Source organism: Gambusia affinis, linkage group LG15, assembly GCF_019740435.1.
Source record: "Gambusia affinis linkage group LG15, SWU_Gaff_1.0, whole genome shotgun sequence".
NCBI lineage: Eukaryota > Metazoa > Chordata > Actinopteri > Cyprinodontiformes > Poeciliidae > Gambusia > Gambusia affinis.
The window spans coordinates 20134767-20159504 of NC_057882.1; the positions used below are offsets into that span (position 1 = coordinate 20134767).

At 36.6% G+C, this 24738-nt stretch overlaps 1 protein-coding gene across 1 annotated transcript; it reads left to right on the top strand.

Annotated features, from left to right (window-relative positions):
* Positions 1-986: 986 nt before the first annotated feature.
* On the top strand, positions 987-23963 carry grm5a (glutamate receptor, metabotropic 5a). The gene is made up of 18 exons (XM_044140906.1): positions 987-1225; positions 1349-1644; positions 1732-1865; positions 4007-4268; positions 4429-4543; positions 7494-7743; positions 12404-12639; positions 12754-12875; positions 12962-13086; positions 13173-13341; positions 14799-14925; positions 15302-15419; positions 16048-16234; positions 16779-16937; positions 17032-17157; positions 17750-17932; positions 18036-18205; positions 20209-23963. Exons 2-18 carry the CDS (start codon positions 1423-1425, stop codon positions 21077-21079), a joined length of 3576 nt encoding a protein of 1191 aa, XP_043996841.1. The 5' UTR covers positions 987-1225; positions 1349-1422; the 3' UTR covers positions 21080-23963.
* The last annotated feature ends 775 nt before the right edge of the window (positions 23964-24738 follow it).

The window sequence follows — 24738 nt, forward strand, 5'->3', positions numbered from 1 at the left end:
GCAAGTATGTTTAATAAGGAACATACTGCAGGGAACTTACTGTAATATTTTGAGATTTTACAGTGAAAAGTCTTGATAGCAACTTGCTGATGACTGCATGGTGGCCGGGTGGTTAGCACAGTCACCTTGCAGCAGAAGAGCCTAGACCTTTTTTGCACAGAGTTTATATGTTCTCCCAGCATGTCCAAGAGAGAACTCTTGGTACTCTAGACTTCTACACCCTGGATGAATGAATGAATTAATGAATGAATGAAAGGAAGGATGAATGGATGGGCGGAAGTCATGTTAACATGGTAAATGGAGATTCTTTGTCATTGTGTTTGTGACAAACATTTGAGAACTTGAAGGAGACGGTTGGTGAATTATCATTAAAGAATATTTAGAGGCTTTGAAGAATAGCTTTGGGAAAGTCATGTGATTATTTCCTGAGAAAAAGAAGCAATTGCTGCAATGAGTCTGCTGACTTACACTTCAGCAAATATAGCAACCTTCAAATTCCCACCTCACCGCCAAATAAATGTAAAGTTTTCAAAGGTTAATCATTAATTTCAAAAGATGTACAATTAAAGCATAAAAAATAACAAAAACATTTTAAACCACTTAGGAGATATGATGTCTTCTTGTTTTTCAGATTTTATTCGCACAGGTTTAGGTTCTCTATGTTGACAGCATGTGGATGACAGAAAGTTAAAGTTAACATGTACTGAATTACCTGTAAAAGCTGCAAAAGACTTAAAACTAAGAAGTTTCACCTTTCAGGAGGACAGCTCTTGCATTCAGAGCTACAACAGAATGGTTTAGATGGCCCAGACAAAGTCAGTGAGCTTAAACTATTATTTATATTACAATTGTCTTCCTTTTTTACTTAGTATCTCATAAAAATAATACCGTGCACTGAAGTTTGAGGTTGCAATGTGTATTCTCTGTTTCCATAAGTTCCCATCCGAACAATCAGTGCTGAAGCTCTCCACACTGTTTTGGATGTAGAGGAGATGGAGGAGGAACGGAGGAGGGAGGAGAGGAGTAGGAGAGAAGGAGGGGGCTTGTCTTGTGCGTCAGTAAGTCAAGCATGTTCCAATAACGTGCTGTATTATCTGCTGCTATTTGCAGTTTGTCGTAGCCAGGCACTAGACTGAGCTCGAGTAAAAAAGCTGCACAAGCTGCTCTTTACTTATCCTCTGTGATGGAAACGATCTCAAATGGACTGAAATTTGGATGGCAAAAGGTAAGCAGAAAGTATGTGTTTGTTCAGTTTTTAGCTCAGCTCTTAAATTTTAGTGTCAAGTTAAGGTATCTTGTTCTGACTTCAGTTCTTCCATACCTAGCTTATGTGCATCTTTTTCCTCAGGAGGAGTCTAACTCTTGTCTGTGGCTTTGCTCTCTCCATGCAAAACACAAGAGATTCTTGTGAGAGGGCAGAGGATGGAGGCAGGTGTAAAGAATAGCACATGGACAATGAAAATATTATGTGTGAGGTTGTTTGGAATCATTCTGTTGCTTGCAACTGATCTGAGCTGGCTGAGCTTGAAAGAGCAGGCTGTGGCCAGTGCCCAGAATAATGAGAGAAGGGTGCTGGCGCATATCCCAGGGGACATTATCATTGGAGCTCTGTTCTCTGTCCACCACCAACCACCTGCAGACAAGGTACCTGTTGTGTGAGTTTATGTCCTTGTGAATCCTGTATCTGTGTGATGAAGGTTAACAATCCACTTGTTGGTGCACTTTGTTTAGGTGCATGAGCGAAAGTGCGGCGCAGTGCGTGAGCAGTATGGGATCCAGAGAGTGGAGGCCATGATGCACACTCTGGACAGGATTAATGCAGACCCCAATATCCTTCCCAATATTTCTTTGGGCTGTGAGATAAGGTCAGCAACAGGAGCAGTAGCTCCACCTATTTTTAGCAAGTCAATAACTAACCTACTCAGAGTAATCTGTCAGAAAAAAGGACTCAGTTACAATTTGTAATGAATCAAAACCAACAAAAAAAATCTCAAATAAGTTAGGATGAAGCTGATGACTTACGTTAACAATAACCAAAGATAATGTAATATATGAGTGTTTGCACTACAGTTTTGCCATTTAAAAGTCATTTAGACAACTTTGAAATGTAAAACAACCAACAGTTTTGAAAAGTAGATAAAATCTTTATTCAAGAGTTGTTAAATTTTTTAGGTAGTCAGCTATGGCAGTTCGATTTAAAAAATAAAAGCAAATTTGCTGTTCATAATTAAATATTTTAAATTGATTCATTTTGAATCAGTTTCTAGTGTTTCTAGGGAAATCGGAAAAATGTTATTACTTAATATTGTTTTATTCACTCAAATTTTTTTCCACATAAACTTTTTCAATCTGCACCCTGGGACATGGAAATTAACCATTGAATATAGATACACTGACACCTCTGTAAGAGGTGTGAAAAAAGGGGGAAAAAACATTAAAACAATAACTCCACCTTATATCTTTAAAGACAAGTTTGAGAAATGCAGCCTTGTGAGTAACTTTAGTAAGAGTGAAAAATTTATAGGATAAGTATTGTATTTTTCAATTTTTCCAAAGTAATTGGTGCCACATTAACTGGTATCCCTAACAACTTCTAAATATGTTTAATTCAACATATGTTGCTCTTTTTTCCCCAATTAGATTGTTTCTCTGGGTTATAACAATGATGGGAATCATTTCTCCTAACTACTCTTGGAAATAGTAAAGATAGAAAAACATGCTACTTAAATTTGTTACATGTGTTTTAACCATAATGACTTAAAATAGCTACATAAAAATAGTTTCTTGACTAAACTTGTTTACAGGTAGAAAAGTAGGTATCATTTTTAAAAATAATTAAAGCTGTAATAAATAAACCTGGCTGAAGATTCATGTTTATTTTGCCACAATGCACAGTGAAGGATATGGTAAGTAAGGTAAAAATATCTCCAAGGCTCAGTGTTAGAAAACTGCAGCAAAGAGTAACTTAGGGTCACCAAGTTTCCATAACAACCATGTATTTTAGGGCTTTAACATATCATTGCAAGGAATGGTGATAAATGGGAAAGGAGCTATAAAAGAGATCAGAAAGAAATAAACAAAAAGACCAATAAAAGTGAAATATCTGAAGATAAGAGTAAAACAATTTTATGTGGGAGGGGAGCAAGAACAGTCTTTCATGGACACTTCTGGGAACTAGATACAGACTAATGATCCCTTGAAAAATGCACAAGAAAATGACAGAAGGCTGGTTGAGAAGGAATCCACTTTTAATTAACAGAATGAAACAAACGATTATCCTTCAAATCTTTAAGGATAAAACAAGATAATCCAAGTAAATCAGCTACCTTCTTTCCGCTTGTAAAGTACCTCAAAGCAGTGATTCAGAAATATTTTTGGAATAATCATTGAGAGTTTCAACTACAACCAAAATAGCCACAGAAGTCTGTTCTTGTTGCTATTACTGGTAAGCTCGTTACTGAGCACAACATGTAGAATATCTAGTTTTTCAGTTTGAAACAGAACCATGATTAAGACTATATTGTTGTTTGTTTCTTGTTTTTCAGATCACTGTTTTATGTTTGCAGTGAAGAAGTAGTACCATTTATTTATTTTTTTTATTTACTCTTGTAACACAATTTGAAAACCATGACCTTGAAGTAAATCCAGATTTAGTACCTGGAGAAACCCTTTTTGAAAAGATATACTTCTCCAGTCATTTTGCTACAATTTGTAGTTTTGTTTCCAAAATATCAATGAGCATTACAAGAAAGGAACAAGAAGCTTCTGCTTCACAATGACGAGAAGTGACTGAAGTCAGCCTCAAACATACTTTATTGAATTAGGGCAAATCTCTCGGTCAAAGCTTAACAAAATTTGAGCTTGAAATAACTAAAAACGACAAGTTTACTGACTAATTCAGACTGTGGAAACCCTTTGTTTCACTCGGGAAGCACTATCAGATCCTCTCTTCCTCTAATGTTTTTGCCAAAATATTGTGATGGTGAGCTCAATATTTGTTCACCAGGGACTCGTGCTGGCACTCAGCGGTGGCTCTAGAGCAGAGCATTGAGTTTATCCGGGACACATTAGTGTCCAGTGATGAGGAGGAGAGCCAGGCCAGATGCACAGCAGAAGCAGGGACCATACTCCTGCAGGGAAAGAAGCCCATTGTGGGACTCATCGGACCAGGATCCAGCTCTGTGGCTATCCAGGTGCAGAATCTCCTGCAGCTCTTCAATATCCCACAGATTGCATACTCGGCCACCAGCATGGATCTCAGTGACAAGGTAAAGTTGGAAAACAAACCAGATGTGTTAAAAGTTCCTGTTGAATTTTATAACCTAGAGGCCAGATGCTATGTATGTACAAATTAGTGTACAGACCATTCTTTGAAAATACACAGAAGTACATCACTAGACTTGTGAACATGTAAATCTCTCCCAACAGAGTCTATATAAATACTTTATGAGAGTGGTGCCATCAGATATGCAACAAGCCAGAGCCATGGTGGACATTGTCAAGAGGTATAACTGGAGCTATGTGTCTGCAATACACACAGAGGGTAAGACTGTATGCCTATGAACAAACATAGTATCTTAATACCATTGAAAGCAAATTAATTCCAGTAAATTAACCCAACTAGTGAAACCTGTGTGCAGTTACAATAAAATAAATCAGAAATATTGACAAGTTCATTTATTTGAGTTACTTCTCAAATAAGTGAGTGATGTTTTCTGTAAGAACACAAAATGTTGTAAAATCACCTGAGCAGAGCATTGCTTTCACTTATCTTCCTCTGGGCAAAAACCCACAGATTAAAGGTTTAGGTCAGAAGAGTTTGCTGTTCATCTAGAAAAATACCATAAACAACAAAGAAGGTACTGGACGTTTTGACACTAATACAGGTGTAGTCAAACATATGCTCATAGCATTTCATTTTTATATCAAAGTTAATTTTTATTAATGTTTTTCTATTTTAGTATTTTTAATAGTCATTTTTTTAGAAACTGCATTCTTGGTTTTTATCACCTGGGAGCAACTTTGTAAATAGAACTGGTAAATGACAAAGTTTTCAGAATATTCTACCTTTCTAAGATGCATTTTCAGTTTACTGGATCCATTACTGTAACACCAAAAACAATAGGTACGTCCTGTAAAATGTCTGGTTTTAGAGATTTTGTTTGTGTAGTTTCAGTAGTTTGTATTTTTTATTGAAACAAACAAAGAAAAACTATTACATGAATCAGGGTATGACTTGCTTGAAGCTGAACTTGTTTCACCTGGCCAGATTTAGACAGAAATTTGTTTATTTATGGTAGGAAAAATAATTTTTTAGGTGGGTAAAGTCAAATGGTATAATATTTCTGTGCTCAAAAGGACACATGGCATCCCACTATTTTTTTTCTTTTTTAATTTAGATCTGTAAGCCATCCTCTAAACCTGGCAGAACACATGAGGAATAAACACACAATGCTATCATCATTTTTCATAGACTCAGTCCTTGAGTGACTGATCCTATTTATTAGGAAACAAATGTGCTGCCATTGTATAAGTCTTGATTTTTCTTCAGTGTGTTACGACACTTTCTGTTAAGCTTTCAGTGTTCTTACCACTGTTTATTAATGTGCTTGAATAAATGCTGAATCTAAACTGTATTTTCTGTTTTCTTATATAACTAACAGACTGGTGTTGAACAAAATTTTCAAAACAGCCAAGTCGTTTCAAATGTTGTTTTCTGCTTTGAGAACTAATGCTGTCAGTTGTTTCTCCAAAGAAAACCATGAATCTTTATGTTATTTCTTTCAGCTGCCAGTAGGCAGTGGGTTTGCACAGTAACCCTCCAGAAAATGTTTATTTCATGCAGCTGGATCCAGGATCTTGTCCATGTTAAAAATGTTGTTACCATAGGTGAGAGATGGAACATAGACTAACCAGTAAACTGAATTCTTTGATTGTTGGCTGTGGTCTTTCTTCTCCACCACAAATTATAGTAACAGCTGTAAAGCTGAAAAATAGACTCCAGTCTATCTACTTATCTCCCTCTGCCTGGAGCAAATGGTTCACCTTTTGAGGTTGAGAATCATGCTCTTAAACTTTGAGGGGTTCACGCTAAGCTGAGAACTGTTTCAATTCAGTTGCACGAAACAATAGTTTCTGGCTCCTTACCAAAACACTTTTCTGTTCAAACTGCTGAGCTTGTAGCACAAACACAGGCATGTAAACTGGCGGCTGGTAAGTCTGCCTCGATATTTATTGATTCGAACTATGCATTTAAAATTGTGCATAGTTTTGGAGTCATTTGTAAACAGAAAATTTTAATTTTGAACTACTGTTTGTCTGAAAGACTTTAGATTTCCATTGACCTGTAAGGGGATTGAATCACATACCTCAACATTATTAGCACCACACCTTGTCCAGCTGAGCTAATCTCAGCTGGACAGAGTTTTCCTAAATACATGGTAACTCATAATGTTGTTTTCATGGATTTACAAAAACCTAAATGATCTTACCACAATGAAGATTTGAGTAAAGCGCTCATATTATATTATTTTTCAAAATCAATGTGCATAATGGTTTAATGCACAGACTTCTGCTATTATGAAGAATTGATTTCCTGAAGACTTTATATTTCAGTTGGCCAGTGGAGGGATGGAACCCATGAGCTTGGCATTATAAGTGCCCTACTCTGACCAGTTCTGCTAACCAGCCACACATAAATTCGAGTTTTCATCAATGTCAGAAAAACTTACATGATCTTGAAAAAAAGTGAAATTCTAAAGTTTTTCTTGCATTGATGAAAACTCAACATTATGTATGGCAGTTTAGCTCAGCTGTTCAGAGCCTCTTGCTAAGAATGCCAAGGTCCTGGGTTCAATTCTCCCACTAGCCACCTGAAATATAAGGTTTTAGGAAATCTATTCTTCATAATAGCAGGAGGCTGTATATTAAACTTGTCAGGTAGTGTCAGACACCAACCCTTCCATGTCTCTACAAGAATTAGGCAGACTTATAAATCTGATTAATGGACATTAGTCATCAGACCATTTCCTTCAATTATTTATCTATTTAATAAATGTAGGTCAGTCATACTTGCAGCACCGCAGTGGGCTTCTGTGAACTAATGGCAAAGTTTATGACCCAGTAAATAATAATTTTTGGTATACACTTGCACAGCTGCAGAAACTAGGTGACCCACTTTTCAGCAATAATGGGGAAATCAATCACTCGACAGCATCTCCCATGACAGGAACAAAATTACCACATGTTCAAGTGCTGTGTTGGCATTACACCAGTGTATTTCCTTGTTTTCCTGTACTGCAATTACACATGTGAGCCCGCAGAAGAAATTGTTCCTAGAAAAAATCTGTCAGATTTTTGACCAGATTCCAGTATAGAATGTCTGAAAATGACTTTATTCGGTCAGGAAAAGTCTCAGTTTTCTCATTTCATTTAGTTAGATTGAATGACAGACACCTGAATGTGTGTTTTCAATAATGTGCTTCCATCCATAGGTAACTATGGTGAGAGCGGTATGGAGGCATTCAAAGACATGGCAGCAAAAGAGGGAATCTGCATTGCCCACTCCGACAAAATATACAGTAATGCAGGGGAACAGAACTTTGACAAACTACTGCAAAAACTCATGGCTCATCTACCCAAAGCCAGAGTGGTAGCCTGCTTCTGCGAGGGCATGACAGTCCGAGGCATTCTGATGGCCATGAGACGAAAGCGCCTGGTGGGGGAGCTGCTGCTGGTGGGAAGGTGAGCAGGGAAATCTATCATTTTCCGTTTCTGCCTGCACGTCTTGTCGCTGTGTGTATTGTTTGCTTTTACTAGGGAATAAAAGTTGTAGCCATGTACAGTTTGTGCCTCTACATTTACAGTCTTGTTGCTTTCCACTTTCTCCAGATGTCCAGCGTCATCCATCCCGATGTATTTGTTTATAGCGGAACCATCTTTGTCCTCTCATCCTCATCATCATTGCATCTTTCAGTTTAATGGTGACCTTTAAACTTCAAGGTATTTTTGCATTCTATGATGTTTTTTCCACAGTGTATAAATATTCATATCTTTTGAATGTTTACACATTTTGCAATATTACAAGCACCAATTTCAATGTATTTTATCTGTATTTTGCATGATAGGCCAGGACAAACTAGTATAAGCATGTGAAGTGGAAAGAAAAGTATATGACAAAATGCTTGCACCTAAAATAGTGAAAGGTTTTGCTCCCCAATTCCCTCAGAAAATTGTTAAATCAAGTATACCTGTGATTAATGTAATCTCAGTGTTAAATGTAACAACAAAAGGTCCACAGTATCTCTGGATGAGTTGCAGATACTCACTGCTAGGATTTAAAGAACCAGAAGAATTATGATGTAGGAAGCTTTACACTAGCATCGAGAAGGAAACTGATCACAGTTTGTCATCATATCGATGCTGCTAATGGCATTTTAATTCTAAATGAAAACCTGTTTGAGACTTGAGACTGCAGCGTTCACCTTACAGCAGGACAATGATCCTAAACATATAGCTAGAAGTACAGATTGATAGTTTAGACTTAGACCAATGCTTTTCTTGTGTTTGAATGACCTAGTAAATCAAATGGAGAACCAGTGGCATGACTTGAAAAAGCTGTTCAGAGTCATCCCATATCCAATCAAACTGACCTTGAGCTATTTTACAAAGAAGAATTGAAGAAATGTAGATCTGGTGGAGCCATAACTCAAAATACTTGCAACTGTAATTACGGCAATGAGTAATTCATCAAAGTATTGGCTCAGAGAGGTTGAATAAAAAGGAATAGCCCCCTTTTTAGAAGTTTATTTGATTCTGAAAAATTTTATTCTTTTTCCCTTTTAACCTACAAAGATACATTACTCAGTGTTGCTTTGTCAAATCAAATGTGAAACCCATTAAAGTATAAAACTGTTGTGTGCGCATATTTGAAAAGGGTCAAGGAGTATATATATTCCTGTGCATAATTGTGACAAATTTGCCTATTATCTTTCATAATCCTAATTTTTATGTATTCAAAGTATCAGTGCCACCTAAATATTAATTGTTCACTTTGATGAAAATGACTGCATTGTCCATGTGTTTAGAAATACAAAGTTTAGAGCCCTGTTTTCTCAGTTTCTATAATAAATCTTCTTTTTACCATATTATATGACCATTTGCCTGCAAATTATTTTAAAAGAAAATAAGCCAAAGATTGGGCAAAAAATACTGAAGAAAGATAAAGGCCTTTAAAATCATTAGCGATGCAAACAAGTGAAGAAGAGGCGGTGGATCTAGCAAGAGGTTCCAGTCTCTCTCTGAGAATAACGTGTTTTATTTTAAGGTTTGGCTCTCTGGATCGCTCTCGTCCCTGGTGTTCTATAAATGCCTTTCCTCATTAGGAGCCACATATGTAGGCTGTCGCTCAAATTTGACAGCAGAAAATGTAAAATAACCTTGAACTACATATTGTAAAAACACAACTCTCTAGACTTTCCATAAGCTCACACGTCATAAATACTCTAGCTGTGTTGCCATTGTATAATTATTTTATTGATGTCAGTTAAATCGTTAGGATTTTTTTTACTTATATTATGATTTGCTTGTAAAAATTTGATATGCTTGTCCCGTCCAAAATTTGTTCTTTTAATGTAATCACTAATGTTTCTTTGTTCTACAGGTTTGTTTAGTGACCTGCAGATATTTAGATTTTTATGTGAGCCTGGAGATTTTGTTGCCAGTTTTGTGCCTTTATGCCATGTGTGCATGCTTATGTCTCATAAATGGAGAGAAATACTTGGATCATGCCAAACATATGAAAGAAAGTCCTCCGGTCAGGCGACACCAAAAAGGAACTTTTTGGACTACAAGTAAATCTTGTGTGCTGGAAAATTAACATTGAACATATCATTCTCATTATGAAACATGGTGATGGCAGGATCATGCTGAGAGGTTTTATTCAGGGGGAACAGAAATGCTGGTGAGCCAAAAAAAAAAAAAAAAACCCAGATTGGAACAAAGGTTTACCTTCCAGCTGCACAGTGACCAAAAGTGAACTGCCAGAGGTACATGGTTTAAATCAAAACAAATATGTGTATTAAAAAGGCCTAGTCAAAGTCTACACCCAAATCTATTTGAGAATCACTGGAAGATATGGTAAGTAGCTATTTTCATCCATCCATCCATTTTCTGTTCACCCTTGTCCCTAATGGGGTCAGGAGGGTTGCTGGTACCAATCTCCAGCTACGTTCCGGGTGAGAGGTGGGGTCACCCTGGACAGGTCGCCAATCTGTTGCAGTAGCTATTTTCAATCAAATCTAACTGGATTGAGCTATTTTCCAAAGAAGAACGAACAAAAAGGTGCCTAGAAAGGCAGAACTAGTGGAGGTATATAGCCCAACATTAAATACTGGCTGTTAGGTGGTTGGTTAAGGGGTGAACACAAAATGCAAGTCAAACCTTTTATTTTTTTAAACTTTTTAAAAATCATATGCTTCCTTTCTACACACAAGAATACACCACTGTAAGTTTAAGTAATGTTGAGCGACAAATCTCCACCCTTGGTTCTGGCTGCTGCACATTGTTTTTTCACACAAGAGCTCTTGTTACTTGGAATTTCTATTACTGTTAATGCAAAGTGATCCTTCATTGGTTTTCCACCCACAATGCAGAAACACAGCAGCTGAGATTGCTTATAGGTCATGGAGGAGAGCTTTTAGTCCATTTAGATCAGACAGTTGTTGATGTTTAGTCTATTTCTATCACCTCTTGTTCAGTTTCAAGTGAAAAAATGACACATTTCTTGCTGTTGGATTGTTAAAAAAAGGGCTGTTCTAAAAATTGTATGAAAAATCAGAGCAAGATGTTTGTGTGCACACACTGCATAGCACACATATATGTGTCTTCAGGCATGTAGGTGGTATAGCAACACGCCGTATGCAGCATGGTGCCCTGCTAGGTCGATGTGTGGGTTTCAGAGCGCTTGTTGAACAGTGATTCAAACTATCCAGAGTCAAAGCCCTCTATGCTTTTCAAATCTATTCCTGCCTTTTTTTATGCCAGTGCACCATTTCTGTACTCGCTTCTCTAAGGATGTGTTATGAAATGATCTCCTGCCTCACTAGAATCAGGCATTATAAAAACACCCACACACTGTTGTGTAACTCCAGCTTGGTTAAATAAGTTTTTAGACAATTACAATTTCTCTCACAGTTTTTTTTTTCTTTAAGTTTGTTAGAAGACGTTTGCACCAGTCAGCCATGACATTATGACCACCAGCAGATGTAAACATATAATTATATCACTATTGTGGGTGGCATATTTGAAGTAGCAAGGAACCACTCCGTCCTTGAGTGTTTATCTGTATAAAAGCAGAGGTTGGGAAGTAATAAAAATGAGAACAAACTTAATAAAACCCATAAATTAGATAACACCTCCAGCTCTTAAGGGAAGTTCAGCATTATGTCAAAGGAAGAAAGGTTTTGTGAAAAAAACCAAGGCATGTTGTGTTGATCCTCTTTTGACAAAAAGATGATTGACTGAAGCTTAAAGCTGACAGGTTGTCACAGAAATTTATGTGATAGCCATTTGGATACCTTAGAGTTAAAGTAAAAAGTGTGTCTCTATGGAGGGCTAAAAGGTACAAAATTAAATAAATAAATAAATAAATAAACAAATAAATAAATAAATAAATAAATAAATAAATAAATAAATAAATAAATAAATAGTCAATTAAATGTTTAAACAATTTACATAATAGACAATTACTGTATTAGATATCATTAAACCATTAAGATGCATAATAAATAAATTAAATAAATCTATATTTAATTTATTGTTAACGGGGTGGTTAGTTGTTCCAACAATTCTGTCAACAGGTTTTATTTGAGATTTGACTTTCTTCCACACTGAAACAATGTTCTCAAATCAAAGGTTGGATTTTAAAATATGGGTATGAGGCCAAACTACAGTAAAATAAATTCATCTTAAAGAATTTTGCACATGTACAATCGCTGTCAACAAATAGAGGCATTGTATTTGATGTCAGCTAAATATACAGTATATGTTCTCTTTTGTTTCTCTGTCATTAAGTATCAAGTTTTAATGCAACCTCCCTTACAATGGAAAGTAAATGGTTTTCTGCAACTTTTGCCGAGGTGACAGTGCCGTCTAAACAGTCAAACCACGGAGTGGGTTGCAAAAATGACAAGCAGTTAACAAGATATTCAAACTGCTGTGGCACAGAATGGTTTCTGTAAAACTTTGCACAAATATGCACTTAGTCATTTTTCTCACTGTTTGAAATTGCTGGTTTGAAGCCAAACAAATGTAGAAATGGTGTTAAATCTGATAAGAAACATCACATAAATCTGTCCACTTCCAGTTTTCACTTTAACCTCCTTGATGGACTTTCTCTCTTTAGTGATGGCTGGGCAGACAGGTATGATGTCACTGATGGCTATCAAATGGAGGCTGCCGGTGGGATCACCATCAAGCTAAAGTCAGCACACGTGAACTGGTTTGATGATTATTACCTGAACTTGAAGCCTGATTCCAACCTGAGGAATCCCTGGTTTCCTGAATTCTGGCAGCACCGTTTCCAGTGTCGACTGAGAGGGCATCCACAGGAGAGCCCAAAGTACAACCGGACTTGCAGCTGTTAGTATGAAAAAAAAGCATACTCCCTGCACCCACATTGAACATTTTTAATCTGTCAATGACATCATAAAATTGAGTTGTTTTTTGGGTAATGTTTATTTTTGTTTGCCACAGGGAGAGAATCTCTACGACACCAGTATGCCCAAGATACAAAAATGGGTTTTGTCATAAATGCCATTTACTCAATGGCTTATGGTCTGCATGCCATGCAGCAAACTCTCTGTCCAGGATATAAAGTATGAGCCTCAAAATTGTGCTTATCCAGATTCCTTTACTTCTCATGGCAATAATATTTACTGCATAATTGTTCTGTCTTTCAAAGGGTTTGTGTGAAAACATGCGGCCGATAGATGGCCGCAAGCTGCTGGATTACCTAATGAGAACCAACTTTACTGGTGTATCTGGAGAGATCATCCACTTTGACCAGAATGGAGACTCCCCTGGCAGGTAAGGACTCTGATGAAGACCAAAGAAAGGAGAATATACACAGTATTAAACTATACACTGAAAATGTAGGTTGATGTGTGCTACAGGTATGAAATCATGAACTTCAAGCAGCTTGGAGTGGGTCAGTACGCTTACATCCATGTGGGAAGTTGGGATCAGGGTGGTCTGAAGATGAATGATGAGGAAATATGGAGCAACAGCAGTGAAATCATCCAATCAGTCTGCTCTGAGCCCTGCCAAAAGGCTCAGATCAAGGTGGGATTTCAAATTTAATTCAGTTCAGTTAAGTTTGAAGTGACAATTCATTCATTTTACAATAGAGGTGGTATGCAAGATTTTTAGGACTCTTAGATTTACATATCTGTCAATACCAATATTCATTCTAAATTCAGAGTGCTGAGAGAAGGGGGGTACAGTATAAATCATCAACTCTTGGATTTTATTATAGAAAATGTAAATAAAATTGTCTTAAGAGAGGCATCTGGATCGTTGGGTGGATCTGTGGTCTCAGCCTGAACGGCATCAGTTTTGGGAATGATACAAATATTGCATCCAATGCTATCCAATACTATCCAGTACTATCTTAAATTTAGAAAATTTGTGTCCAATGGTTTGTACCATATTTATACAGTCCTTACTTTTCTGTATTTTATTTGATTTACATACTTAACAACGAATATGCAAGTCATTGCTGTAAAAAGAATTAATTTCATGGTTTGCACATTACTACGTTGCATGCAGGCTTTATAAAGCATACCTCTAAAAATATTGCATTTCCTGTCCCTTATTCTGCCTCTGCTTCTTCACACATGGGATCTGAGTGTTACAAAGGCTCATATGTTTCAAGTCGTGTGTTGAGCAAAAGGAGTTTGAAGTAGCAGTTCCCAGTTGGATATTAACTACACCTCTGCATAATATCCACTATAGATAACAGCCCTTGTTGTGAGGAAACTTGTGAAGTACAACCCACACACCAGATTTAAATTAATCCCAGATGTTCACTGCTAATCATGACAATAATAAAATATCTTCCTAGAGATGCAGCTCATGCCATTGTTCAGAATTTAATCAATTCCAATCCAGCTTTATTTAGCTTCATCCTATTTGTGCTGAGGGGAACCTTTTCCTCCTCTCTATCATCGCACAGTTTTCCAACATTAATCTCTTATTAAGCAGTTTCTATTATCTAATGCACCCTGAATTAAATAAAATACTGAACATCAAAAAGATCCTAACCTGCTCTGAACTTCTTACCCCAAACCAAATTCCCTTTCTCTGTCAAATCCAAACAACCAGGCCTCATTTTCTTTCTTCAACAACTTTGTGTTGCTGATGACTGATGACTTATGAAAAGGAATCTCATGCAGTCTTCCACACATCTATTTTTCAGTTACTGCACCAATTCCTCTTTTGAGCCAAGAATTAATTATTGTCACTCTGACAGTGTGCATTTTGGCATGCTTGCCAGAGGAGAAAACATTAAACTTTTTAGCTACCATAAATTAACAGTTCCTTGAAAAATGATGTGGAATATAACTCCATGACATTGTAAATGCTCTTGTCTTCTTTGTTTCCCATGACGAGCAAATTTTAATTTACTCATCCTTCAGAAAAGTCAGAGTGTAAGATTAGCTACAGAGAAGTGCCGTTGGAGCTTTGAGACCTTTCCACCTTTCATTCAGCTGTATGCCTCTGTGTGAATGTGTTTCCAGGTGATCCGTAAAGGAGAAGTCAGCTGCTGTTGGACTTGTACTCCCTGCAAGGAGAACGAATTCGTCTTTGATGAGTACACTTGTCGAGCCTGTATCCTGGGCTCCTGGCCTACCTACGACCTTACTGGTAAACATTTTATCTCTCACATACGATATTCAAACAGGGTAGAGGAACTATCACATCTGGTTTACAGAGGGTTGAACCTCCTTAAGAATTCCATTTCAGAATTTCTCTATCTTGTTCTCAAACACTCCCTTATAGTTAGCTATATGCAAAGCACATTGTGAGTGACTTACCACTGTACAAATAAGCCAAATGCTACATACCGAAAGACAGTACAATGGCTTTGTTCTTTTCTTTTCTAGAGTTTACACTTCCAGATCACCATTTTTTAGCATAGCTCTTTTTTTTCCACTTCATATCCAAACAACTAATGAAATGTTTATTGTTGTATAGTTTGTATAATTTCACATACATCATATGTTCCAATCCTTCTCTTCAGGTTGTGCACCAATTCCGGTCCAGTATGTGCGATGGGGGGATCCAGAGCCAATCGCAGCTGTAGTCTTTGCCTGTCTGGGACTCATGGCTACACTTTTTGTTACTTCTGTCTTCATCAAGTAATTAAATGGATACATTTCTTACATGTAATGCATATTCTTATTCAAAATCACATGATCAAAATGAGGACAATTTAGTGAATAGTTGGTGTAACTTGGTGTAATTTCAGTTCAGTATAGATCTTGTTTAGTATTTGTACTATACACATACATATTAGGTATTTATTTTATGGTGGTAGTAATAAAATTATTTAGATATAAACATATATCTAAGTTAGAGAGGCCCAGTCAAAGTACAGATCTAAATCCAAATGAGAATCTGTTGCACGACTTAAAAATTACGTTTTGAAATGCTTTCCATCTATGTTTGATTGAGCTAATGCTGTTTTCCAAAGACATATCTGAAAAAGTCACTAGATATGTACAAGTGGTAGAGACAAACCCCAAAAGACTATCAGATGTAACTGTAGTGAAATCTACGTTTCCATAAAGTCTTGATCCAAGAGGGGAGAAAAACTGCATGCCACACTTTGTAGATTAATTGCACAAAAAATAGCTTTGAAAAGCCTGTATCATATTCCTTTCACTTCACAGTTATCATCACTTTTGTGCTGGTCTGTCACATAAAATACATTGAAGTTTGTCTTTATTCACTGAACCTATAATTTTATTTTATTTTTTTATGTAGATTTTGGGACACTCCTGTGGTGAAGTCATCTAGTCGGGAGCTTTGCTACATCATTCTTGCTGGAATATGTCTGGGTTACCTGTGCACCTTCAGCCTAATTGCCAAGCCACACATTGTCTACTGCTACCTACAGCGGCTGGGGATTGGCCTGTCCCCTGCCATGAGCTACTCAGCCTTAGTTACCAAGGTACTCTCATATACAAAATGAAGTTAATCATTCATTTCTGTCCCTTCCTATGAAACACTGAGATACAGCTTTATTACTTGTTGTTCATTTGCAATAATCTGATGTCACATTTTTACAAAACACCATAAAATGCACAAGAGTTTGACACATTTTTATCAAGCTGATTTGGATTTAAGTACTGAATCTGAATGATAAATATGATTTTGTTTATTTTTTTTATATCCCTATTTTACATAAAATACTTACATCAAAAGGTGTTCCTATTTGCATTTAAAAAATTTACCATAGAGCGTGCATCCACAATGTGATATTTTGTTTGTTCATATGTATGTATGGTTTTAGCAACAAACACAACATAGCTGAGCTTCAGAGGCTGGCACACTGCCAGTTATAAGTGAGACAAAAATTAAAAATCTTAGCGTGGGCTGAGGCTGATATTCCAGGTCAAGGAAAATGATTATTCACACAAATCACCGTGAGAAGTGTTATCTTCGTTCAGTCTAACTGAAACACCCATATTCATTTTGATCTATTTTTAATTCAGACCAACCGCATAGCACGCATCTTGGCAGGGAGCAAGAAGAAGATCTGCACAAAGAAACCGCGTTTTATGTCCGCCTGCGCACAATTGGTCATCGCCTTCCTACTCATACTGCTGCAACTGGGAATTATTGTGGCACTTCTTATCATAGAGCCACCAGAGGTACGTATGTATATCTGTGATTCCAAAATACTGGATGATATTAAAGGACCATTATTCAAATAAACAGAGAAACATTTTTGTTTTGGTTTCTTAGGTTATCTATGATTACCCCAGTATCCGTGAGGTACATTTGATCTGCAATTTGACCACTTTGGGAGTGGTGGCACCACTGGGCTACAATGGCCTGCTTATACTCAGCTGCACCTTTTATGCCTTCAAGGTACTTCAGGAATACATCAGTTTGTTTCTCACTGATCTTCCAGTGCAGCCTGGTTATCACTATTTTAATTTCCTTATAATATGCTTTTATCCAAACGTGCCTTGCATAATAATTTTTGCTTTCCTTTTTTGTTTTTGTTTTTGTTTTTGTTTTGTTTTTTAACTTTTTAATATTGTTACCTCAGTTAATGTTATAAGAACTTTACATCATAGATTGATACAAAGTACTCCAAAACTGTTCAAAGAAAGGAGAAATTTGGATGGGTTTTATAAAAATTTAATAATTGCATTGTACATTTGTGTTCTTTCCTTGTAAATGCAGTTGTAGGTCTTTTGATGTGTGTCACTTTACTCAAGTCAAGTGCGACCATATTCCAGATGTTTCTTTCCAGATCAGTTCAAAATTCATTTTATTTTATATAAGGGGTATCACACTTTTGAGTTTTTTAAATTAAGCTCATTCAAATGTGTCCTTTTACTTCCAAATCATAAAACTTCTTTAAAGTTTGTGGTTTTAAAGTGACAATATGTGAAAAAAATAGGAATTGTAACTTGCATTGCTCTAAATTTCTATTTGTGTTTTTCTCCTACAGACTCGCAACGTGCCAGCTAATTTCAATGAGGCCAAGTACATTGCCTTTACCATGTACACCACCTGTATTATCTGGCTGGCCTTTGTGCCCATTTACTTCGGCTCTAATTACAAGATCATAACTATGTGCTTTAGCGTGAGTCTCAGTGCCACAGTGGCTCTCTGCTGCACGTTTGTCCCTAAAGTAAGAAACAAGCACAAAAACAATATTTTCTGTTTTGAGAGCTATGCTTCTATATTTATCTTTCTACTCTAATTCTTACATGTTGCTGTTTTTATACTGTCAGGTGTACATCATGCTTGCCAAGCCTGAGAAGAATGTACGCAGCGCATTCACCACTTCCACTGTTGTGCGCATGCATGTGGGCGATGCCAAGAAAGCTGCCAAGACTGGCAAGTCATCCAGCAGCATGGCCAACCTGTTTCGACGTGGTGGATCAGCACAGGACAACATAAGGTAGCTAAAGACCAGAATATGCTGTTGAAGATGGACTGTAGCTAAAAGGTAGACATGATCAACAAGTGTGGTGTTTTGGCTTTTAAAAGGTTTCTGTTTTTGGTGACTGCCTTAGAAATGAATGGTTTTGCCATTTAAGGAAAAGCATTAAATGCATTGCATATGAGGCAGATATTACTCTAAACCTCTACACAAATTTAATAATACACTTTTTGTCTATCAACTTTCAATAGAAGCAGTTGTTACGTTAGCGTTAGTCTACGCAAATCTCTTATTCTCCCTATTCTCAGTAGCAAGTAGGCGCCAACATCTCATTGATTGTATATGCATAAAGCAAGTTATTTTAATTTATCTGGTGCTTGCACCAACCCTTTCTAATCCCATCCCTATTGCTGACATAAAAAACACTACTGCTTGAACGTAATAGAGCATCTTGACTGCATATCCCAAAATATGTGGCACGATGTTTGCTATTATATCCAGTTGTATTGGAATTTCTCATGGCAAGAGTATTTGGAACAGTTTGAAAAAATGTAAAAACCTGCATATACATTTCATGTATATTGCAAACAAATATGTTGATTCCTCAAAGGTGAGGATGATGTTTTCAAATCTCTTATATTTTTCACCAAATTTCTCATTAAAATCAGGCAAAACTTTGAGAAAATGACTCTTCTGCGCAGGTGGAAGAATTCTTTTGCATTCTCATAAATTCTCATTTTCAAGAATTAAAAAAAAAAAAAAGATTTACTTCAGATCTTCAAATTCGACTGTGCACACATTTATTTTTGTTAAAGATAAAATTGTTTGAGACCCTTATTGTTGTAGGAGTTATAGATTTTTGTCATATCCTCCCAAAGTCCTCATTGCTCACAGAATTCTCTCTCTAGATGACAAAATTTCAGCGAATGCTCTTGTGAAGATAAAACCCATCATATTTACTTGTCATGGAAAATGAAACTGTGAACAGTCCCATTCTCAGTCCTACCACTTCAGCAGAGACTTGATGTAATGTTCCAATCTGCAAAATGTGTGAAAGTCAGGTGGGAAGAGACAAAGCAAAGCAGACAGACTGCCAACATCAAGAAGAAACAGACCTTAACATTTGAACACTTGTCAATTTTATTTACAAAATCTAATTGATTTTTAACCTAAAATTTTAGCTGGCCTTGAATTTTTACATAGTGGCTCATCATATGAATATTTATTTATGAACATTTACAAAGCTGTTCATTTTTTTTATTTTCTACACTGAAGTCCTCAAATTACAACAGGCTGCATTTGAAGCTAAGAGAAACAGCTCTCTAAGCTGAGAACAGCCTACCTCATTTGGGTTAAGTCCTCCCAGAGGAAAACTGGATCCTTAGAGGATTTTTCTTTCTAAGGAACATAAACGAACATGCAAGGAGATTTAATATTACACACACACAGCAGAAGACAGAAGAGAAATCCAATGGAGAATGCGACTAAGAAACAGATAGAGACAAGGTTATGTAAAATGACTTGGAGGAAAGTTATATATTTATGTATAGTGTCTTGCAAAAGTCTTCATGTTGAATTTTCTCACATTTTGTCACGCTATGACGACAAACCTCACAGTATTTTATCGGTGATTTAGACCACTACTATGAAGCTAAGAAGATACATGCTTTTCAATTTACCTTACAAATAAAAAACAGAAAAATGTATTTAATGATACTCAGAAATAAAATGTTTTTGGATTTCCACAAATTTAGCCTCTATGGGAGTGTTGAAAAAAGACAGCAATTCTTAAAAAAGCCATAAGAAGTCAAGTTTGGAGTTTGCCAGTGGCACTACAATAGACACAGCAGATTCTGATCAGGTCCTTTAAGTTAAACATTAAATGTGACAAAATAAAGCAAACAAAAAAAACCCAGAAAAGACCAAAAGTCTTTAGGGGGAATACTTTTTCACTGCACTGTATATGTGAGTTATTACTAAAAGGCTTTAGCAGGATTAAAATCTAACTGTCTCTTTTGCAGTTCCAATGGAAAATCTTGGGGGAAGACTGAACGGAGCTCCAGACCAAACTTGTGGAAGAGGATGTCGTTCCATGTTAAGAAAAAAGACCCAGTCGAGGTGAATCAAACTGCCATCATCAAGCCATTTTCTAAAGGAGACACAACTGGGGAAAACAGTGTCACAGAGCAGTACGAAGGCCCACAGCTGTCTCAATCTTTTACCTGCTTGCCCTCTCAGTCACCTCTGCCCACTATTAGTCCACATGCAGCTAAAACAAGAGGTCACCATTCAGACGAGAAAGGTGAGGAGGTACAGGTTTTACCACCCTATGCACCTGAGTTCTCTTCTGGGGTCAGGCGGAGAGGTGGGGACAACGGCCAGATTGCTACGATTGTAGACGGTGGGGACATCAGCATCATTAGCGTGGGTGAAATTGGCCAAACTCAGGGTACCACCATCATGGACCAGATCAGCTGTGTTGTCAATCGTTTCACCGCCAACATCAGTGAGCTGAACACCATGATGCTGCCAGGAGGACCCGTCCTCCCGCCTTCCACCACAGCTCCGCCCGTTGCCTCAGACAACTCCCCGTGTCCATCCCAGTACTTCAATAGACAGACACCTTCTACCGTCACCACATACGCCGAAGTGACTGCCGTCTCCAACTGCTGCGACAATCGACCTAAGATTTATGAGCAACTGGCTGGGACTTGCACGGGCGGGAGACGGGCAAAGAATCCGGAGGAGCTGATGGCTCTGACACCTCCGTCCCCATTCAGGGATTTCTCCCTGAGCTCTGACGAGAGCTCGCCTCCCTCACTGTCCCCGGCTTCTGAGGCCGAATGTGACCAGCTGCTGCTGAGACACTACCAGAGCTCCTCCTCTCTTTAGGCCTCCTCTCTCCTCTCTGTGTTTATCTTTTATTCGGAGTATTTTTAACTCCGTAAAGACAGCCATTTTTGCCAGGACCAAACTTTCAATGCCTTTCTACATGTGGATATTGTAGATAATCAGTTGGTTTTTGTAAAGTTTTCAGATGGGATTGAATACACTTCAAATGTCAGTTGGGGCTAGGATGGAAAAAAAGAATACTGCTTAGACTTACATAGCAAAAATATTTTTAAGCAGTTCCGGTCAAACATTTCTAATCACTAGTAATCTACACAAACATCACTTATTTGGGAATTTGAATCATTAATTTGAACTATTTCTTTACAGTAGCTAGCATATTGTTTTAATAAAATAACATGCAATTTTGTAAAACTAGAAATGGGTGGCCAAGTTTCATTTTGTTATTATTTTGTTGTTTTTTTTGTTTTGTTTTTTCATTTACACTGGATCAAAATTATATGCAGGATATTTACATTAGATTATGCTTACATCCCCCAAATGATAGCAATAATGCATCAAGATGCCACTGTGGACTGTGACACTTATGTTCCAGCATCTTGCAATTGTTGAATCAAGATCCAGAAGGTTCTGTTGTTCCAAGAGATTCTGACCAGTTTTCTTTCATTTGAAAATGGCTGTTTGGGTCAGATGGCTCTAACTTTGGAAAAATTTGTGTTCTCACAGGAAAATCATCATAAGCAGATGTCACAACTGGTTTTGTAACATAACGAAGAGTAATAGTAAGCTTCTCAAGCAGCTTCAATGACATTTTTGATCATTTATAAAACATGATTCAGAGCCAAATTTACAAGAGGAAGCCAACCAATTTAACAAATTATATTAATTTTAATAAAGTAAATGGTCAAATTTGTTATTTGGATATCCATCTCTTTATTGATGGCTATAAAATGTGTTTCTTCTTTGCAAGTTGTTGAGGAACATTTTTCCAAATTCAAATAGGCATGTATGCACTGTGAAGATGCATATATACTTTTTACAGTGCAGACTACACTACACAACTCCACAGGAATTTAAAATTTCTGCACCTAAAGGTTGTTTTTAAAGAATAGTTACCGTTATATGTTGCATAACTATTCCAAAAGAAGGATGGAAATACATGAATAAAAGCCAAAAATGTATGTAACATTTATGATGTTGATGAATACATCTAAACTTTTGACAGAAACCACACCATCACAAAATTTTAAATATTAAATAATACAAAATTTATTAAATAAACTAACAAAAAACTTTAACTGAACTACAGTTTTTTTCTAATTATGTTTCCAACTCCAAAGAAAACATGGATGTTAAGCTGAAGACTATTTTATTTATAAGCCTTTAAATCACATCTTTCTTTATTCAAATATTCTTTTTAAGTGTTTCATGAAATTAATTCAAAATTACACATGGATCTCAATCTCAAAAAATCAGTGTGCATATTAAATTGCTGTATTTCAGTTGTATATTTTTAGCTATTTATGATAACTGAAAGAATGATTTGTTTTTTTAGCTTGTTGATAAGTTTCTGCATAATGGTGATTTTTATTACTGACAATCCTAAGAAAAAAATAAGTTTAAGATTATAAATGACTTTTTTTTACTCACTCACTAACTCATTGGCAAAAAAAACATTGTGACCTTTAAAAAAAAAGGTTTTGTTGGCTCTAGTGGCCTTTATTTGAAGGTAGTTTTACAGGAAAGAGGATAATGAGAGAGGGGAAGACATGTGGCAAATAACGCCAGGCCGGGAGTCAAACATGCGACCATTGGCATGAGGACTAAGGCCTCAATATGTGGATTGTGTTTTGCCCTTGTGCCACCACAGCACCTCAAACATTGAAAATCCTAAAGAAAAAACAGACAAAAACTGCAAATATTGCATTTTGTTGTGCATTCTCCTCCTCCATTCAGCAAATCCTCCTCTTCTGAGTGGAAAGAAGCTATTTGCTTCTCCAGGGAATACAAGCTACTGTCTCAGTGAACACAATCAACAGGAATGTAACCCACAAAGAGCTTAAAGACACGTTGGATGTTTCTTCTATCGTTCTATCTCAATATGACTTAGCTGAATGTATAATGAGGTAGGATTTGTAAGAGGTCCAAAACTATTTTTCATCTCAGGATGCATCTGAAATAAATTGTTTCTGACTGCAACTCTTTCCTGCTGGATTAGTGAAGTTGCTGGCGCAAAATGTTTCCACTTTGCATGATCACTCTCTTTAAATGAGTTTACTTTACATATCTTGGAATTAGAATTTTATGGTTATTAGATACAGTAGCAATGTCATTATTCAAGTAGTGAGCTTGATTGTTTTACAGTTTAGTTTTAGCAAGAGACAAGCAAACAGTGTTGAAAATGTGTTGGATTTTTCTCTTCTTGCTGTGCCAATCTCCTGCTGTGGTTTGAGTTTTGTTTCTTTAAAATAGGTCACAAAATGTACATTTCTTTTGCCTGGTTCTTTCAGATCACTCAGTACTGTGTTTTGTTATGCTTTTTTCTACATATTTGAAGTTCTAGATGAATGTTTGTATTCACAGACTCACAGCTTTTTAGCCTGTGAAACAAAACTGATATTTATGTTGCAGCTATCCTTTATGTGTTTATCTATTTCTTTATTTAAAGTTTGGCTTCAGTCCCTTACCTCTCTGTTAATATTTACACAGGCGATGATGTGTTTATATTCAGTATTTTTAGTTTTAGTTTTTACTTAGTAATAATCTAAGTATACTCCTGGAAAGTTACCATATTCGCATGTACCTTTGTACATTTTGCAGACTAAAATGTGAGTTTGTGTTTGTAACTTATTGAAGATAGCCTGTATTTTTCTTTTATAAATTACTGACAGACTTTTACTGCATTAAAGGAATTCATCTAAATTTAGCTGCAATCTTTTTGCTGTTACTTTCAGCTTCTAGTACAACTTCATTTAAAAATAAAATCAAAGGGATGCAGATTTATTTTTTTTATATTCAGACATTACTGATTGCACGTTTTTCCAAATGTACCTAAAGCAACCATTTATTTCACATAGTAACTATTTTTAATTAACAAAGTGGAACATAAGTAGTCTTTTTTTAACATATATTTAGCTCTTGTTATTTAAATACACTGTCAAAAAAAGAACTTAATTGTGTCAATTTGCCATGTGAAAACTATTAAGCATAATAGGGATTGGGGTTTCTAGGGCGCCCTTCATTAAATAACACATTATAGCTAAATATTTATGCAGAGCTTGCCCATGTTCGTATGTATGCCCCCCACCAACCCAGTAACATCTATTTTATGCAGTGCTCATTCTGCACTGATAATTCTTTGCAGCATTAACAAATCCGAAATTTAAACTTTGTGACTCAATGTTTTTTATATAATTGTCATTTGAATGGGTGTGGTGTCGTGTAAAATTTACTTTTTAAACCTTTATATAATTTTATATTATTTTGTCACAACAAAACCATGGCATGAGTGAAACTGATTCTTTCATGCATGTTTGAGAAATACTTGAAACTCTCATAGGAGCCATTCAGAGAGCTTAAAGTGCTTGCTCTCACCAAGCACCACCTATTGTTCAAAGCTCCTCCTTGCAGCTGCAGTCTCCAGCTAAGCTTCCAGCTAAGAGTGGTGTTCCTGGGAAACCTTCCAGGAACACCCCTCCTGG

Coding starts and splice junctions, on each gene's coding strand:
- grm5a (XM_044140906.1), top strand. CDS start 1,423: ATGGAGGCAGGTGTAAAGAATAGCACATGGACAATGAAAATATTATGT. Junction 13,342..14,798: donor GCCAAAAGGCTCAGATCAAG/GTGGGATTTCAA, acceptor ATGTGTTTCCAG/GTGATCCGTAAAGGAGAAGT. Junction 17,158..17,749: donor GCACCTTTTATGCCTTCAAG/GTACTTCAGGAA, acceptor TTTCTCCTACAG/ACTCGCAACGTGCCAGCTAA.